The sequence below is a fragment of the Bos indicus x Bos taurus genome, chromosome 24 (assembly GCF_003369695.1).
Source record: "Bos indicus x Bos taurus breed Angus x Brahman F1 hybrid chromosome 24, Bos_hybrid_MaternalHap_v2.0, whole genome shotgun sequence".
Lineage (NCBI taxonomy): Eukaryota > Metazoa > Chordata > Mammalia > Artiodactyla > Bovidae > Bos > Bos indicus x Bos taurus.
In genome coordinates, this window is record NC_040099.1 from 60,635,287 (window position 1) to 60,655,867 (window position 20,581).

A 20,581-nucleotide genomic window follows, 5' to 3' on the forward strand; every position below is an offset into this window, starting at 1 on the left:
ATGGGCCTGGGAGGCGGGTTTCAGCAGCCGTGACTCACGGGCTCAGCGGTGTGGCACACGGGCCTAGTTGCCCCACTGCATGTGGAATCTTCCCGGACCAAGGACTGAACCCACGTCCCCTGCACTGGCAGGTGGGCTCGTAAGCACTGGAGCACCAGGGAAGCCCTCCTTTTCTGTCTTTTCTACGGACTCTCGCCGTTGGATTTACGGCCCACCTCGGTAATTCAGAATGATATCATCTCAGGAGTCTTGACTTTACTACTCCCTCCACGACCCTTTTAAACGTCACGATTCACAGGTCCCAGGGGTTATGAGGTGGACCTATCTTTAGGGATTGAATTGGGATCCACAATTCAATCCATTGCACTAAGCGTCTTCTGGTCTTCCAGGACTTGACAAAACTCCAAGTGCTTGAAAATATTCCCTTCCTTCCAATATTTCCTTCCTTCCTTTAATGCTGATTAAAAAGAAGAGGGAGGAAGACAGCTGACACGTGCCTGAAAGATGAATGGTAAGAATCTGGGTACACGTGTGCTCCATGCCCGGTGCACACGTGTGGGCAACTTCAAGGGCTTCCCAGGTGGCTCAGTGGTAAAGAATCCGCCTATAATGCAGGCGACGCAGGAGACAGTGGTTCGATCCCTGGGTTGGGAAGATCCCCTGGAGGAGGGCACAGCAACCCACTCCAGTATTCTTGCCTGGAGAATCCCAGGGACAGAGGAGCCTGGCGGGCTACAGTCCATGGGGTCACAAAGAATCAGACATGACTGAAGCAACTCAGCACACATACAGGCAACTTCAAAAGCATGTTTTCCTAATTATAGTGGATTAGACAAACACAGCTGAAAAAGTCTACCTTTTATGCCACCTGCTTAGGTACAGTAACTGTGTTTACAGAAGCAAAAAAATCTGCAAATGCTCTTATGCAGATTTCAGGATAGAATGTTTGAGGGGAGACTACTCATTAAAAAAAATTTTTTAAAGGCCTCATGCTAATTGTGGGATCCTGGGTAAGTTATTTATAACCATCCTGTGCTTTGGTTTTCCCATCTGTAAAATAGTAAAATAATACCTCCTTCACAGGGTTATTATGAATATCAAAAAGGTAGTATTTGTAAAGCATTTAAAACAATGCCTGGCACACTGTAAGGGCTGTATAAGTCTTATCACAATATTTTAAAAAGCTGTAATTAGAAACCACACTAAGCATTGAAGAGACACTTACAAATACATGCATATCAATTAAAGTTCTTGGGGTGTGAAAGTAAAAGATGCAGATAAAAATTTTAAGGAAATGAATGGCTTATGGAATAATTAGGAAGAGTTAAAAAATGGCTGGAACCAAGGGAAGCTGAGCAGCAGAGGAGACTGCCTAAAGGGACTGCAAGGACACTGCTGGGCCGTTCTGACCCGTTGACCCCAGTTTGGAAGGGATAAACAAACAAGTATATACAACTGAGCGCGCGCGCACGCACGCACACACACACACACACACACACACACACACACACAGATAAACAGCACGTAAGTGGAACTTTGGACTTGTCATTATCCACAGTGTTCTCAGAAATACCAGTAAAATCAATCCCTCTTTTTATTGCATAAAGATGTGGTGGAAAGTTACTCATTGGAAGGTTACTGGACGGTCTCACTTAGCCATCAATGACTCCTGACATTTGAATCTTAGTGTCTCTTTGTTCTAGCTTGAAAATCTTGCCCAGAGCTCAGATTGGCCTGGCTTGGGTCAAATGTGTACCCCTAGTCAACTGTGGTGAGGGAAGTCATTAAAAACCATGTGACCTGCTAGAGACACGTGGTTAGCAATGGAGGCAGTTACTGCAGAAGAAAGAGAATGCCACGGAGATGGCCCAGCTGAGCGCCACGTGCTCACACCGCATATTGGATTTAAGAACTGATGGGAATTATAATCAAACCTAGAATAAAAAGTTTTTAAAAAGAACTGATGGAAACTAATTCATAAAGAAAAGCACATTCACGAAGAAAAACACTGTGTTCTAACATAACTAAGGGAGGGGAGAGGAGTGACCTGGGAAGAGAGAAATAAGTAAAATAAAAAGCCAGGGAATGCACAAAAATTTAACTAGTAATCACCTTCTCTAGTGGCAAGTCACAAGAAAAGGTGTCAGTACTTGTCATGAATTTATTTTTCTGGTAGAGGACCTAACCTCGGATGCATAAAGACTTGGTTCAATTTCTAGTTGACTGGATGTCCATCCCTTACTACTGAAGGTTACCAGTCCAACATGACTCATGCAGAGGCAGGGAAAATTGCCAGTACTTTTTAAAGTTTTCCCACAATAAAAGTAAAAATGAAAATGTTTTTTCGAGCTCTCAGAAAAAACAAAGATTCAATTAAGTATATGACACTATTTTTTGAAACAGTGTGATAAACTGAGGTTTTTAAAACATAAAGGTATGTAGGGACATTTCTGAAGTATGTGTACTATGCTGAAGGGGAACTCGGAGGTTGGGTGCGCAGTCAAGCAAGTGGAAATTTGGGGCATACTGCTATCTTTTCTCTTCACAATGCATTCATCAGGTTAAATTCCCCAGTTTGGACCCATAGCAACTGTGAAATGTATGCTTTAGGCTGGTAAGTTTGAGGTAGTTTGCTATGCAGCAGAAGATAACTAATATCTTCATTTTTATTTGTCTGACCTTTTATCTGTAGATCAAATCCATGGGCTTCTTGCCCTTGGTACGGCCAGCATTTGACTTATTTCCAAATATATTTGATCAGGGAACGTTTTTTTATTATGACATCTATTTGGATCCTCAGAAACTCATGCTCCAAGGGATATACTTTGAGAAATGCTGCTGTGTGGCAAGTACTCCAATGCTCAGGGTGGTGACTTGACAATTAACGACCTGTATTAGTGTCTCTAAGGAAATTAATAAGTGATACGTTAGTTCTGAAACATTTTTATAGAATGAGTATTAAGAGCAGAAATCCTGCCCACCTTTTTTTTTTTTTTAACAAACCATGCTGATGCAGAAATGGGAACACACTGCAAGATATTAACATTACCATAGTGTTGAAAGCACCCACCCTAACAATCCCATTCTGCAACACTCTACAGATGGAGAGAATGTTGATATAAAAAGAACTCTGAAAGGCTGAGAAGTTACCGAGCCATCTCCCGTCCCTTAAAGTGGCTCTCAGAACTGCTTCAAGGGGACCCTCTCCGAACGACTGAGCCGGGTTGGCTCACCCTCCTCTGGGGGGTGGTCAGCCCTCCTACCAAAGGGCATCCAATGCGTGTCCAGAGCTCACCTGGTTCTCCCCAGGAGAGCACCAGGAGCCCGCAGCTCGGTGCCATCTCGAGACAAGCTCCCTTCAGCTCGGCCCGCTCCATCGGAAATGACGTCTTTGATGGCCCAGTGGTGGATCAGAGGCGGAGGGGCACACGTGTCCCCGGCCACCACAGAAGTGGAGGTGGGGTGCGGGTGGGGGAGATGCACGTCCTCACGTCTGGGCTGGAGAAACTCAGGGCCAGTTTGTCATGAGAAACAGTGAGTGGTGGGTGGATTTTCTAGGTGTGTAGTTCAGCTCTATCATGGTTCAATCATCTGAGGGGATTATTGTGAGAATATGCCTGGTTGGGAAGGTCCCCTGGAGGAGGGCATGGCAACGCACCCCAGTGTTCTTGCCTGGAGAATCCCATGGACAGAGGAGCATGGGCAGGCCATGGGGTTGCAGAGTCAGACACGACTGAGTGACTAACACTTTCAAACTACCACTTATTTCCCTAAAAAATAAAAAAAAGCACTTTGTGTTCTGAATATAGCACATTAAATAAAATGGTATAGAGAATTAAAGCATTAGTAACTTACAGACAGGCTGCAGGCAGTTTCCTAAATCCTTAGAGTTTCCTCCAAGATTTATTCATGCTCCATGAGACAGTGGTTTTTGGTCACTGTTGTTGCTCAATATTTTCCCAACCTGATATCCCCACCTTAATTCTTACACCATTCCTAATTTAAACACATGTTAATCAGCAAATGCCTTAAGTCCTGACTTGAAAATCTGGTATTCATAGTTTGGATGAAAAAGTAATTAAATATCTTAAACAGAAATACAATTTACTAAATTAAAAGCCCAGGGCGGAGTAGAAAGACGAGTCCTCATCTTCTCCTGCCAGAGCACCAAAATCACAACCAGCTGTTGAGCAGCCATTGGCAGGAAAACACTGAGCCCACCCGAAAAAGATACCCCATGTCCAGGGACAGAGAGGAAGCCACAGCGAAACAGCAGGAGAAATACATTTCACTTACACTTTATTTTTCTGTTATTCAATATAAAAATACGCATTTCAAAATACTTCAAGATATTGTGATAACCCGTGCAAAAGAAAAGGCCCAGCGTGCAAACTCTGTCCCCAGGTGGGTCCGAGCGGTCCCGTCTGGGTACTGCAAGGCCGGCCTGCAGCTGCAGGGGCGACCCCTGTTGTGTAAATTCACACTGACTTGAAATAATATTAAAGAGACATGCTTCAAAAATAAAAATAAAAATAAAGTACAGAGCACCTTTTACCCTGTTGCAATAAAATATTCAGTAATTCCTCTGTGTGAAACTCTGGAAAAAGATGAAAGGCAAAACTAGATATAAAAGGAAAAATAGCAATGTGTTTATAAAGTCAGTTTTCTCTGACTTGTGAAAAGACTGATCAAACGCCCTTTGAGGCGCTGTGGAGGTTCACGGGCTCCCCCTCTGCCAACACGGTTCCAGCCACAGCGGCTTCCTCACCGTCCACCTCGATTCTGTACCACAGACCGACACGATATCTCATATTGACATCAGCACATCTTTTTTTTTTTTTGTACTACTGTATGCTTTTGCTGTTATACCATGAAATACTATCACAATACTATTTATACTTCGTCATAAATAGGCATTAAGAAAGCAGTTTGCCAAGCTGATTTTTGAATCTCCTAAATTATATTTCTTCACTCACCTGCCAATTTGAAAAATCTACTAATCTGTAGAGGGCTTTTCCTCATCATTAATGTGAATTAGTGATGCTATAACTTAATTTAAAATCAATTATTTTTTTTTAATGGGACTCAGACCAAGAAAGCCTAGCATCAGCCAGACTCTCCTGGCACATCATGGGCAAACACCCAACTCCACAGTGATATGTAAAGGTCACTTCAAGAAAAATCCAAGTAAAAATTACTCTCAAGATGTTTTGTCCATTACAGTTAGTTTATAAATAGAAATTAAAATTTAATAAGAAGGCTTTGGGCCTGTGGCACAACCTGAAAGAAAAGCAGCTTCAACATGGATTCTTATGACAGTGCCAGCAAGTTTAACCACTGATTAAAGACTCTGCCAGGGGCTTTTCCCTGGAGGCACAGAGGTTAAGGCTCCATGCTTCCAGTGCGTGGACGGCACAGGTTCAACCCCTGGTTGGGCGAGACCCCGCGTGCCGTGCAGTGCACCCCGAAAATAAATTAATCAAAGATTTCTGTTGGAACAATGCATGATAAAAGCTACGGAAATTAAAGTTATTAAGTCTTACAATTAAAAAACACCTGCAAACATTTTTCTCCACATCCTGATTTTTTCTAGTGCTGTTGAGTCATTAGAACTACTTGCAAAACCAGTGCTGAGAGCTGATGGATATTTACGGGGCCGCCTGGTGATTGCCTTCAAGTTCAGCCAGTGCACTGATTCCGGATGTGATCAGCACTGCCCCCTCAGGAGCATGTTACACAGGAAGCTGTACAGTGGGGGCTGGAGATTGCTATGGCTGCTCTGAAACATCAGTGAGAAGAAGAGTTTCCAACCAGAGGGAAAAATGAAAATGGAGAATGCCTTACAAGGCTTTTCCACAGGTGTAGCCACCATTTCACGCACGCCAAACCTCAAGAAAATGGAAGCTCTTTTATTCCAGATAACCTGTAAATTCAGAATTCCACATGTAATTTCCTTATAGATGCAGAATGTGCTACACGTTGATTTCCATCTTCTTAATGAATCCTTGACAAGACTTTAGTTGAAAAGGAGAACGAGAAACAGCCCCTGGATGCTGAAAGATGGCTTTGGCAACTTTATATGACGTGGCTTTTGGGTCTGCCACACAGACTGAGTTTCCTTGTCGTGAGCATCTGAGCTAGGCAGTTGAGAAACACCATAAAGATGGTCATGGACATGACAATCACGTAGTGGCTGATGCTGCAGGAGAAAAAGAAACATGTTACAGGCGGACAGAACACTCAAGAGGAAGAGCATAAGACTCCGCTAACATTTCTAAACGTACAGGTGATCCTTGAACAACTCAGGGATTAGGGGTGCCAAGCTTCTGAGCAGTTGAAAATCGATCTACAACTTTATAGTTGGCCCTGAGCCTCCTAGGTTCCTAAGTATCTGAGGTTTGGTCTCTTTGCCCTCAGCCAACCACAGATCATTAGTACTGCAGCATTTACTATCTAAAAAAAAATCCACATATAAGCGGACCCATGCAGTTCAAATCCATGTTGTTCAAAGGCCAACTGCATATACAAAATACATAAATTACAAAGGATATGAATGCTTTTTAAATAGAATCAAAATGTTAAAAAGAATGAATTTGTTGCAGAAGTAGTAGTGAAAGTAAGTAACATTTTGAGACAGCTCCGACAACTATAACCTGACGTGAAGCTGGTATTAGCAGTGCCCGTGTCTCTGTCACCATCAGAAACTGAGTTTAAACATCTAGCTTCTACAAAATAAATGTAACTTTCCCCTTATAATTCTCATATCCTCTGAATCACAGCCACAGACTCCCCAAGATGTCCCCAGATTCAGTAATATGGTATTTTGGAGCACGGCATTCCATACTTTGACAAAAATACAGGCCACAGAGAAAGAAAGAAAGATGTTACTCAAACTCAAAGTCAGTGAAGTGAAAGTTTTAGTCAAAGAGTCTAAACAAAACAAAAAGGACACATCTCTCTGTTAATCTGAGTCAAACCACTGTGTGCCAGACTTCTGGAAAAAGAACACTGTTAGAATTACTCAATCCCAGCTCCCATCTATCAGCAATAGTAAACGTTCAGTTTTTCTTTTTAAGCACCATACTACATTGTCCACGGCTTGATAATCAATTTGCAAATATGGAAAGAAATTGAGGATACAGATCTGACAAACGTGCAATAGAGCAGAGGTCTCCCACAGTGAATGCCAAGCTGAGCTTCGGATGACACTGGCAAGTTACTTATGTACTAGGCCTATCAGAGTTACACTGAAGGATCTAACTTCATAATAAACTTATATCCGGCTTCCCTGGTGGCTCAGCTGGTAAAGAATCCACCTGCAATGCGGGAAACCTGGGTTCAATCCCTGGGTTGGACCAGGGTTGGACCATAAAGAAAAAATGAGCACCGAATAATTGATGCTTTGAACTGTGGTGTTGGAGAAGACTCTTGAGAGTCCCTTGGACTGCAAGGAGATCCAACCAGTCCATTCTAAAGGAAATCAGTCCTGATTGTTCATTGGAAGGACTGATGCTGAAGCTGAAACTCCAATACTTTGGCCACCTGATGCGAAGAACTGACTCACTGGAAAGATTGAGGGCGGGAGGAGAAGGGGACGACAGAGGATGAGATGGTTGGGTGGCATCACTGACTCGACGGACATGAGTTTGAGCAGGCTCCGGGAGTTGGTGATGGACAGGAAGGCCTGGCGTGCTACGGTCCATGGGGTCGCAAAGAGTTGGACACGACTGAGCGACTGAACTGAACTGAGAGTTACACCCTTCAACAAGCTGCTTCTCAAGGATGGCCCCCAGGGCAGGCCCCAGGGAACTTGTCTTAAGAATATCTGGGAAAGTGACTGCTGGGTGAATGTAAAACAGGGCAATCACCTAGAGGGACATGGAGACTAAGAAGGAAAGAGGGAAAAGAGGCCTGCAGTCCACCCTCCCACTCCCCCAGTAACTCTGGTCCAGCAGCTGGGCAGCCCCCAGATGCCAGGTTGCGGGCTCTACACCAACTGCGGCGAAGCTTCAGGGTGCTCACCCATAATGGGTAAGGCCCTCAGGCCAGGAAAGAAGAGCCTCTACGCTAAGCAGATTTATTTTATTTATTTTTGGTATTATAAGCTTTTAAGTAAGAATCTCCAATTATCAAGATTTATAGTTTGATAATATTTTCTTTGGAATGGCACTGGTTAGGGCATTCTTATTTAGAATCTTTCTCTAGATTAACTGGTTAATCTTATAAAGTAAATTTGAAATAGAAAAAAAGAACTGGCTAATTAAAAAATAAGAACGAGAACTAGTTATGTCAGAAATCTGGTTCTGGACTAGGGTAGGCTTCTGACCTAAAAAGAAAACAATACAATTGGATCTTTAATTGCTAGACAAATACTAGCATTAAGGCAAGATTTTTGAAATGTTTGTTTTCATTGTAAAAATAATGGAACAGAATATTGGACGTGGACTTCTTTCCTGCTTAAATGTATGTGTGTGTGTGTTTGCATATATGTGTTTTGGTATATTTTTAACATGGAATGGATATGATATAGATCTTATCTACCACTTAATTATGCAGATTTCACAAAGCCATTTTCCAACTTTAGTAGCCACAGTGGACATAAATCACCAATAATTATCTATTTAAAAATGAAAATGATGACATTTCTCATTCTACAGAGCCCTCCTGGGAACAAAATGATCGAGATATTCATTTTAACAGAATACTCTTAAAAACCTCATGCCAAAATAGACAATATTATGTTACTAAAATTATGTGAGTTATGCTGAAATTTTATCACACAGAAGTTGGTAACTGGTTGACTGATCTTACTTTATGTGTCTTCCAAAGGGGAGCAATTCAAGCTCATCACAGCACAGAGGTGCCCAGAAAACATGGTATTAGAACACTAGAAACTTTCAAACGAACAAAAAAAAATCAGAAAACTTTCCTTTTCCGGGAGATGGAGTAGGTGTATTTTCCCCTATTCCTCCTGCCAAGTGCAGCTAAAACCTCTGGATGCTGTGTATAAAAGAAACCTAAGGAGACTGAACAGTGGAAAGACGACAGATGGGTCAGGAACCTTGGGACCCAGGGAATGACACGGTGGTTGAATTTGCTGGATTTTCTTCTTGCTGGCAGAAACTGGCCAACCAGAAAAGCCAATGTTCATAGACTAAGAACCCCAAACAACCCAACGTGGTAACAAAAGCCTACTCTCTCCAGTCACGGATGGATAAGGAAAGGGGCGGCCCCCAAAGATGGAAAACTTTCAGACACTAGCTGCTCCATTTCAGCCAGACAGCACAGAAGAAGGCGGCTCTGCTCCCGCCTGCTCTGCAAAGGCCGAGGGGGAGCACACAGGTCTACACTCACGCTGCTGGGATGGGGCAGGAGTCAGTCCTGACTCATCGTTTTCTTCCAGCACATCCAGTCCGTTAACAGACTCCACTCGCCTCTCTTTCGGGACACTTTGTCAATCTAGCCTCTTGCCACCGTTCTGAATCGCTGCCCTAGTTCAAGGGCATCATCTCTAGCTGAGCCTCTTAAGTAATCGACCTCTTCCCTTTCTTGGCCCCTCAATGGGTTCTCCATCCTGTGGCCAGAGTGTTGCGTTAAAGTGTAAAGCGTATCAAATACGTCCCTGCAGAGTCTAATGCTTTGCCTCACTTAGAATAAATTCCTAATTCCTTACAGTGACCTCAGTCTAAACCGTAAGTGATATCACCTGTCTTTCTGAACTCTCTCCCTACCATCTTTCTCCTTGTATCCTTCTCATCATAACAGCGTTCAAATTTTCAAAACTATTTGATGACATCGGGAAACGTGACTTTCATAGAAAGTCAACTTAAAAAAAAAAACCCAACCCTGAATACATTTGCATATAAATTAAATCTAAAACGATATATATCAATCTGTTGGACTCTGGGGCTGAATTACAGTTGACTTCTTATTTTTTCTATGTGCTTTCAGTATTTTCTACAATGAGCTTATGATACATTTCTTTTTATGAGACGACTACAAATTATGGTAGGCTTAGACACAGCACTCCTAGGCTGAGCTCATAATTTCCACAGATACCTCCTCTATCCCATTTCTGTTCCTCACAGGACATTTCAAAATCTGCAATGGATTCTGAGATCAAAATCCTCAACCCAATAAGCTGGATGTAACGGTCATAACTTGTTCATGTTATGTAAGAAGGCTCACTCCCCAACCCAGGGACTGGAGTTTGGAGTCAGCGGTGAGAGGAGGGAGGGAGTGTAAAGTGCCCAGGTTACAGCCTCAAGGACCAAATCCAGGCAGCCCAGACTGACCCTGGTTCCCTGGGGAGGCCGTGTTCCATGGGGAGAGCAGGCAAGGAGGTCAGGAGGCAGGCGGACGAGAGGAACGCCATGAGGTTGTACGAGAGTACACTCCAGAAGTGTGTACAGGGTGTGGCCCGTCCACACGGTGGAACACCGCTCAGCGGTGAAAGGGAACAAAATACTGACACACTGCAACACAGGGGAATGCCGGAAACGTCACACTGACTCAAAGAAGCCCGACATAAAAGACTACATGTCGTCCGACTCCATTTCTCGAAATGCCCAGAGCAGGCGAACCTGTGGAGACAGAGAGCAGCCTGGCGGTTTCCTGGGGCTCGGCGTGGGAACTGGAGAGACCAGAATCAGGCATGGGGGAGTTTTCTGGGTGACGGAAAGATGAAAAACTTGATGGTAGTGATGGTTGCACAAATCCATCTATCTGCTGAAAGTCACTGAAGTAATTTAAATCGTTTAAAACTTTAAAATGGACGGAATTTATGATATATAAATTATACCTCCATAAAGCCATAAAAACAAAAAGATTATATTACAGCAGGTGATTTTTTTTTCCATTAAATTCTGCTATCACTTTTAGGCCTTTTATCACTTCTAATATTTTTTTAAAACTTTAAAATATTAAATGACTTGATCTCCGAACAAAGTAAGTTTTGTAAAACCAGAAGGCAGGTGACCCCGCCTCAGTCTGAGTGACAATCTATCTCTAAAGGGTTTTCCACACATCACCTATCTCCTCGACCTGAAATGGCCTGAAATCACGGATTCTTGGCTCGTTTAAGCTAACACAGTCGGCAGGGAACAGGTGTGAAGCTCGTTGTCTCATAGTCTCCATGCGACTGAGTCCAAGGAATTCAGTTTGTGATAGCTTCCATCAAGTCTGGGAGCCACCACAGCGTAGCAGACTTAAAGGAGCATCAAATTTCTATCTGAAATGAGTTCAGCTGTTCCCACTGTCTCCTCTTGACTGTTCTGTCATTTAAATCCGCAGTTCTAACCCCTGAAGAAGGAAATGGCAGCCCACTCCAGTATTCTTGCCTGGAGAATCCCATGGACGGAGGAGCCTGGTAGGCTACACTCCACGGGGTCGCAAAGAATCGGACACAACTGAGCGACTTCACTTTCACTTTTTCTCAAGGTGTGCATCATATGAGACGGTGGAGGGCAAGGTGTACGGGTACAGAATCACCAGGCAGGTCTGTTCAACCCACACAATGGGTGATGAAAGGCTGATGATTCTTCTCAATTAGGATAATGGGCAATCGAAGCTGGTCCTACCTGTCAGATGTACTGGGAAGACACAGGTGGAGACTCATTAATTTTAATAAAACTTAATGTTCACTGTCAAGAGTAAAGAGATTTTATGGTGCTTATTAATTACATTTAGGAGGACATTAAAATATCACTGAACTTAATGATAAGTTTTCATACAAGGAGAAACGACGCTGTAGCTGTCATTTATATTGTGGTGACGTGTAACAAGAGCGCTTGGAGGAGAGAGTCCAGATGAATCCTGCTGTCAAACTAAAGCGCCAACTGATGGGGATGACGATGCGCCTCGTACAAGTGCGTTTAGAACATACATTTAAATATGCTTTTATAGTTATGAAAGCTCCCTCAATAGCACTTTTTCTCTAGTTCAAAAAAATACTACTTCTCTCAGAATGCAAAATAAAGGCAATACTCTGTAAAGTTTATGGCCTGCCATAAGTGAAGAAACAGTGTAAAATATTAAATCAAGAAAATACGAAATTATAGCTCGGTTGGCCCCACTCAGTTTCACAGCCTGGGTAGGATATTTTTCATATGGCTGTTAAAAAAAAAAAACACCCAATGCCAGAAGGTTCTCCAGAAAACCACTGAATTTACACTCATTGTTTCAGTTGATCCTACTGACTGGAGTGTATTCCTTTAAGAGTCTCAATTTAATTCTAAGATCTACTCCAAAGATGCACTTCAAACATATTGAACTACATTTATAAACAGATATCCTGCCTCATGCCCTAGCGGTTCGGTCTTTATTTTTAAAGAAGCCATTACTAACCTGGAACTAACGGCTGAAGAATCTCTCCAGCCTATTTTGAAAGCCTGCTGCAGTGCCCAAACGATACTACAGACACTGCAGATACACAGGCTGTATTCGTGTACTGCATTCGAGTCCTCCTCAAATTCTGGGACAGACTCTCACCATTTATACATTTAAAGAGCAATAAAGTAGAGAGGACAGAAGGACAACATTCCATCCCTGAGAATAACAGGCAGGGAGTGGCTGGAGTTATTAGCTGTGTCACTGATACAAAGGGCTTTAGAAGTAAGATTTGTCACCAAGGCGAAGCACCACAGGAGCACAGTTCAAATGACCCAAGCTCCCATTAAGGAAGCTCCGCCAGTGAGATTAACAATATCTGCAACATGACAAGGAGCAGCTCGGCTTTTCAAATGTATATTCACAGAGGAATAATTAGAAAGCTGAAACTAAGACCAACATTCTCACAAATAAAAGGCAGGGACAAGTAGCATAATGAAGTCTTGATATATGAACCTTGTTATATGGTGCTTAACTTTGAAGTCTTAAAGTGTATTTTCCCCTACTATCCAAGTCCTTTCCTGCCAATCAATTAGATGTATATGAAGACACATGAACCGCTTCCGCCCCTTAGACCTATATCACGTGGTTCCCTGCGGCTCTATATACCATTACTGCCATACAGGATGTGAAAGGAAGATTTTAGAGTCCTAACTCACCAACAGAAGCAGCAGCAGCAACAAAAACCTCACTGTGCAGCATCAACTGGGCAATTCCGTTTAGGAAGCCCAATTCTACTAACTCAGAGTTCATTTTGTTTCTCCATCCCAACCTCTTCCATCTCCCCACCCCTCATTGTCTTCCTTTCTTAAGTGGGAATCTTTTGTACAATACAATAATAGACAAAGAAGACAAGCAGAGCAGAGCGAGGAGGAATGACCGGCAGAGGATTCAGGGAATTTACGTAGGTTAGTTCAGTGCCCTCAGTCTGATGAACAGAACTGAGCTCTGAAATCGTCTCTCAGAGCAAGCATCCCATTTAACCTAGGGGAGTTAGACCGGTGAGGATGAAGCGCTGAGACTGAGATAAACTGAGGTTTAGCAGGCTTAGTACCTGGCCGTGCCTTTAGCCTCTTCACATGCACTCTGGGTTTTTAACGTTGTATAGATGAGGATGTAATGATTACACGGGAACAAATGGCATGAGCCAGGACTGCGCCAGGTAAACCGGGGTTACTGTATGTGCAGGGCAGCTGCCTTTAGAAAATACTGTTACTACAAAATATTTCTACAGCATAGTTTTTACCCTATGTAGCATCAATTAACTATGTATTATTTTCCTATTTATCATAAGTGAAGTATAGGGCTGGCACATGGAGTTAACGTCCTTTTCTCATGGTTAGTGCTGCAGTGAGGGGCTGTTGGTGCATCACAGGCTAGGAGTGCTAAGGCCCCGTTCTGTTTCCCTTGGTTTGAATGATGCTCACTGTGTGTTTTATGCCTCTGCAGTCTCTTTTTTGCTATTATTTTGTGCTCTGATGAACACTTTATTCCCATGATGGTTGTGTAAAGGAATACAAGGAATAGGCCCAGAGGTACCACACACATGCCAAGAAGAACATCACGCTAGATATTAAATTTGAGTTTTGTAATGGCTCAAAGCCTGTTTTAAAACCAAGCAAGCATAGGTAACAAAAATAAAGATAGATTAGACTACATCAAAATTTAAAACTTCTGTGCAAAGGACATAATCAACAAAGTCAAAAAGCAACTTACAGAATGGCAGAAAATACCTGCAAGTCATCTTATCTGATAAGAGGTTAAAGTCTAACATACATAAAGAAGTCCGCCACTCAACAACAACAAAAATAACTCTATTTAAAAATGGGCAAAGGACTTGACCAGACATTTCCTTAAGAAAGACACACAAATAGCCAACAAGCACATGAAAACTGCTCAACATCAGTAATAATGGGGAAAAGCAAATCAAAACAATAAGATACACTTCACATCCGTCAGGGTGGCTACTATCAAAAAAAGAGAAGAAGAGGTGGCGAATCTTCTGCACTATCGATAGCAATAAACTGGTACAACTGCTACGAAAATCACACCAGCAGCTTCTCAAAACAGTGAAAATATAACCACCATATGATCTGGCGGTCTCATTTCTGGGCATGTATCTCAAGGAACTGAAAACAGAGACTTGAATGGATAAAATGAACACCCACCTTGCAGCAGCCTGTGCACAGCGGCCAAAGGTGGCACAACCTAGGTGCCCACAGATGGAGGAATGGACAGCATGCGATATACACATTCAATGGAATATTATTCAGCCTTCAAAAGGAAGGGAATTCTGATCTGTGCCCCAACATGGATGAAGCTTGAGGACATTATGCTAAGTGAAATGAGCCAGTTACGGAAGGACAAATATTGTGTGATTTCACTTACATGAGGTACCTAGAGTAGCCAAATTCAGAGAGATAGATAGTAGATAGTGGATTCCAGGGGCTGAGGGGAAGGGAAAATGGGGAGATATTGGTACAGAGTTTCAGTTATGCAAGCTGAGAAAGTTCTGGAGATCAGCTGTACAACAATGTGAAATCACTTAATAAAACTGAACTGTACACTATAAGCCCCAGCAAGACAGTAGGCGCTGCAGCGGCTGTGAAGAGATGCCCCATGTCCAAGGGAGGAGGAGAAGGCGTGGCAAGACAGAAGCAGGGGGTGAAACTGTGTTTAGAATCAAACCCCATTCCCACCAGAGACGCTCAGAGGGCTCAAACAAACCCTGTGTGCACCAGGACCCAGGGACCCACAGAGACTGAGCCAGAGCTGTGTGTGAGCATCTCCTGCGGAGGTCCGGGTCGGCAGTGGACTCCCGCAGGGGCAGGGGCTCTGGGTGCAGCAGACCTGGGCCTGGCACAAGCCCTCTTGGAGGAGGTCATCATTAACCCATCATAGAGCTGCCAGAACTTGCACAGGAGTGGGAAATAGACTCTTGGAGGGCACAACAGAACCTTGTGCACCAGGACCCAGGACAAAGGAGCAGTGACCCCACACGGGACTGACCCAGACTTGCCCAGGAGTGTCCAGGAGTCTCTGGTGGAGGTGTGGGTCGGTGGTGGCCTGCTGCAGGGTCGGGGGCACTGAGAGTAGCGGTGCCTGCATGGGACCTTTAGAAGGAGGTTGCCATGATCTTCATTACATTCACCCAAGTTTGGCCCCAGGTCAAATAAAAGGGAGGGAACACAGCCCCACCCATCAACAGAAAACTGGATTAAAAATTTACTGAGCATGGCCCCCCCATCAGAGCAAGACCCAGTTTCCCCCTCAGTCAGTCTCTCCCATCAGAAAGCTTCCATAAGCCTCTTATCCTTCAGTATCAGAGTGCAGACAGACTGAAAACCACAATCACAGAAAACCAGCCAATCTGATCACATGCACCACAGCCCTGTCTAACTCAATGAATCTATGAGCCATGCCGTGTAGGGCCACCCAAGACAGATGGGTCATGGTGGAGAATACAGACAAAATGTGGTCCACTGGAGAAGGGAATGGCAAACCACTTCAGTATTCTTGCCTTGAGAACCCCATGAACAGTATGAAAAGGCAAAAAGATAGGACACTGAAAGATGAACTCCTCAGGTCAGTAGGTGTCCAATATGCTACTGGAGATCAGTGGAGAAATAACTCCAGAAAGAATGAACGGATGGAGCCAAAGCAAAAACAACACCCAGTTGTGGATGTGACTGGTGATGGAAGCAGGGTCCAATGCTGTAAAGAGCAATATTGCATAGGAACCTGGAATGTCAGGTCCATGAATCAAGGCAAATTGGAAGCGGTCAAACAGGAGATGGCTAGAGGGAACATAGACATTTTAGGACTCAGTGAACTAAGATGGACTGGAATGGGTGAATTTAATTCAGATGACCATTATATCTACTACTGTTGGGCGGGAATCCCTTAGAAGAAATGGAGTAGCCATCATGGTCAACAAAAGTCCGAAATGCAGTACTTGGATGCAATCTCAAAAACGACAGAATGATCTCTGTTCGTTTCCAAGGCAAACCATTCAATATCATAGTAATCCAAGTCTATGCCCCAACCAGTAACGCTGAAGAAGCTGAAGTTGAACGGTTCTATGAAGACCTACAAGACCTTATAGAACTAACACCCAAAAAAGATGTCCTCTTCATTATAGGGGACTGGAATGCAAAAGTAGGAAGTCAAGAAATACCTGGAGTAACAGGCAAATTTGGCCTTGGAGTACAGAATGAAGCAGAGCAAAGGCTAACAGAGTTTTGCCAAGAGAACACACTGGTCATAGCAAACACCTTCTTCCAACAACACAAGAGAAGACTCTACACATGGACATCACCAGATGGTCAACACCGAAATCAAATTGATTATATTCTTTGCAGCCAAAGATGGAGAAGCTTTATACAGTCAGCAAAAACAAGACCAGGAGCTGACTGTGGCTCAGATTATGAACTCCTTATTTGCCAAATTCAGACTTAAATTGAAGAAAGTAGGGAAAACCACTAGACCATTCAGATATGACCTAAATCAAATCCCTTACAATTATACAATGGAAGTGAGATTCAAGGGACTAGATCTAATAGACAGAGTGCATGAGGAACTATGGTTGGAGGTCCGTGACACTGTACAGGAGGCAGGGATCAAGACCATCCCCAAGAAAAGGAAATGCAAGGCAAAATGGTTGCCTGAGGAGGTCTTACAAATAGCTGTGAATAGAAGAGAAGCAAAAGGCAAAGGAGAAAAGGAAAGATATACCCATTTGAATGCAGAGTCCCAAAGAATAGCAAGGAGAGATAAGAAAGCGTTCCTCTGTGATCAATGCAAATAGAGGAAAACAATAGAATGGGAAAGAATACAGATCTCTTCAAGAAAATTAGAGATATCAAGGGAATATTTCATGCAAAGATGAGCACAATAAAGGACAGAAATGGTAGGGACCTAACAGAAGCAGAAGACATTAAGAAGATGTGGCAAGAATACACAGAAAAACTGTACAAAAAAGATCTTCATGACCCAGATAATCACGATGGTGTGATCACTCACCTAGAGCCAGATATCCTGGAATGCAAAGTCAAGTGGGTCTTAGGAGGCATTACTACAAACAAAGCTAGTGGAGGTGATAAGAGTTCCAGCTGAACTATTTCAAATCCTAAAAGATGACTTTGAAAGTGCTGCACTCAATATGCCAGCAAATTTGGAAAACTCAGCAGTGGCCACAGGACTGGAAAAGGTCACGTTTCATCCCAATTCCAAAGAAAGGCAATGCCAAAGAATGCTCAAACTGCCGCACAATTGCACTCATCTCACATGCTAGCAAAGTAACGCTCAAAATTCTCCAGGTTAGGCTTCAATAGTATGTGAACCGTGAACTTCCAGATGTTCAAGCTGGTTTTAGAAAAGGCAGAGGAACCAGAGGTCAAATTGCCAACATCCTTTGGATCATTGAAAAAGCAAGAGAGTTCCAGAAAAACATTTACTTCTGCTTTATTGACTATGCGAAAGCCTTTGACTGTGCAGATCACAACAAACTGTGGAAAATTCTTCAAAAGATGGGAATACCAGACCATCTGACCTGCCTCATGAGAAACCTGTATGCAGGTCAGGAAGCAACAGTTACAACTGGACATAGAACAACAGACTGGCTCCATATTGGGAAGGAAGTACATCAAGGCTGTATATTGTCAGCCTTTCAATTTAACTTATATGCAGAGTACCTCATTAGAAATGCTGGGCTGGATGAAGCACAAAGTGGAATCAAGATTGCCAGGAGAAATATCAATAACCTCAGATATGTGGAAGGCAATGGCAACCCACTCCAGTATTCTTGCCTAGAGAATCCTGTGGACAGAGGAACCTGGTGGGCTGCTATCCATAGGGTCGCATAGAGTCAGACATGACTAAAGCGACTCAGCTTGCATGCCTGCATGCACTGGAGAAGGAAATGGCAACCCACTCCAGTATTCTTGCCTGGAGAATCCCAGGGACGGCGGGGCCTGGTGGGCTGCCATCTATGGAGTCGCACAGAGTCGGACACGACTGAAGTGACTTAGCAGCAGCAGCAGATATGCAGATGACACCACCCTTATGGCAGAAAGGGAAGAAGAATTAAAGAGCCTCCTGATGAAAGTGAAAGAGGAGAGTGAAAAAATTGGCTTAAAGCTCAACATTCAGAAAACGAAGATCATGGCATCCGGTCCCATCACTTCATGGCAAATAGATGGGGAAACAGTGGAAACAGTGACAGACTATCTTTTTGGGCTCCAAAATCACTGCAGATGGTGATTGCAGCCATGAAATTAAAAGATGATTGCTCCTTGGAAAAAAAGTTACGACTAACCTAGACAGCATATTAAAAAGCAGAAACATTACTTGCCAACAAAGGTCCATCTAGTCAAAGCTATGGTTTTTCCAGTAGTCATGTATGGATGTGAGAGTTGGACCATAAAGAAAGCTGAGCGCTGAAGAATTGATGCTTTTGAACTGTGATGCTGGAGAAGATTCTAGAGAGTCTCTTGGACTGCAAGGAGATCCAACCAGTCCATCCTAAAGGAAATCAGTCCTGAATATTCACTGGAAGGACTGATGCTGAAGTTCAAACTCCAATACTTTGGCCACCTGATGTGAAAAATTGACTCATTGGAAAAGACCCTGATGCTGGGAAAGATTGAGGGCAGGAGGAGAAGGGTACGACAGAGGATGAGATGGTTGGATGGCATCACCGACTCAATGGACATGGGTTTGAGTAAATTCCAGGAGTTGGTGATGGACAGGGAGGCCTGGAGTGCTGCAGCCCATGGGATTGCAAAGAGTCGGACACGACTGAGCAACTGAACTGAGCTGAACTGTACACTTTAAAATGATTAAGGTGGGATTTTTATGTTATATATATATTACTATAATTTTTTTCTAGGCAAATTTTATAATTATCAAGGGAAAGGATAGTAGAAGCTGACAGTGCATTTTTGCAAAGTACTCTGACGTGGTGAGGGGCCCTGCAGCATCACGGCAGCCTGGGAAGACTGACCTTAGAGGGAGCTGGAAAAAACTGTGCCTGGGAGCACAGAAGAACTTCAGAGGGTCAAAGTGAATTGAAGCCTGAACGTTAGGGGCATGACACCAGGAAGCCCCGGGGACAGTGCTGTCATCACCCCGGTGGTGCGGGTGTGGTCAGTGCCTCGTCTCCAGACACACATCCGCCTCACTGTTCACTCCATGGAATGCACTTGCATGAAAGAGGCAGTCAAGATTCACTTGTGTAAGCAACACCTACAATGTTACAGCTCCAGCAGAAGCAAAGTACACGGCCCCTCACTTATTTGCCAACAGAATGTACACTGTAGTTTTGTATTCAAAGTTCTCCAAATTAAGGTTCTCAAAAGCTATTTGCTAGAAATTTCTTTATCCGAAACCAATGGTTTCTGAAATTCTAATTATCACACTGCAGATACGAGGGCATTGGGCTTTTTACCCCTCTGCTTTGCCCACATCCATTCTATCTTCCCCAGCCTCTAAGTTCCCAGCTGAAATTACACTCTTCACTCGGGGTTCAGCCCATATGCCGACCTTGCACAACGTGTTCTCGGTCACCGAGGCTGGAAGCGAAGCGGCCTCTGCTCTGTACTCACCAAGCCCTTAACCACATGCTGCCTCGTATCACAGTGATTTTGTCTTACAACCTGACAGCAGGGGCCAGATGCTTCCAGGGCTGGAATATCCGTTATAAGTTACACATTAGAATCTCACACTCAGTGCCTGAATTCGCTACAAAACACTCTGATGCAGTCATCTGTCTCTAGAGGTGGGGCATCACCAAGTCTGGAGGAGGCAATGCCATTTGTCTTGGGTCCTTGATAACATCTGGGAATGCTTTATGGATGGTGAGAGTGCTCAGTACATAATTTCTTCTCAAGAAATGATCTGTATATTAAATGTATACACATACAAAAAAATGGAACCTCGGTATGCCATGTTATTGCTAAAGTGTTTCAGAGCTGGTTTCCTCCTCTGTAAGACAGAAATAATTATACTTTCCTCATATCATTGCCATGAAAGTAATGAAATAACATGTACAACTCCAAATGCACTGTGTACAGTAAGTGACATTTAAATACTCAGTGGTAAGAATCCGCCTGCCAGTGCAGGAGACCTGGGCTCGACCCCTGGGTCAGGAAGATCCCCTGGAGAAGCGAACGGCAACCCACTCCAATATTCTTGC

General features: G+C 43.5%; 1 protein-coding gene across 3 annotated transcripts in view; it reads right to left on the reverse strand.

Moving 5' to 3' along the window:
- Positions 1-4,282: 4,282 nt before the first annotated feature.
- PIGN (phosphatidylinositol glycan anchor biosynthesis class N) overlaps positions 4,283-20,581 on the reverse strand; it is a 105,069-nt gene continuing 88,770 nt past the window's right edge. For 2 of the 3 annotated variants that reach the window (XM_027525614.1, XM_027525616.1), the window contains one exon: positions 4,283-6,199. In XM_027525614.1, coding sequence (XP_027381415.1) covers positions 6,076-6,199 — 124 coding nt within the window. In that variant the 3' untranslated portion in view covers positions 4,283-6,075. The remainder of the gene's footprint in view (positions 6,200-20,581) is intronic. The other variant, XM_027525615.1, reaches the window with a different exon arrangement.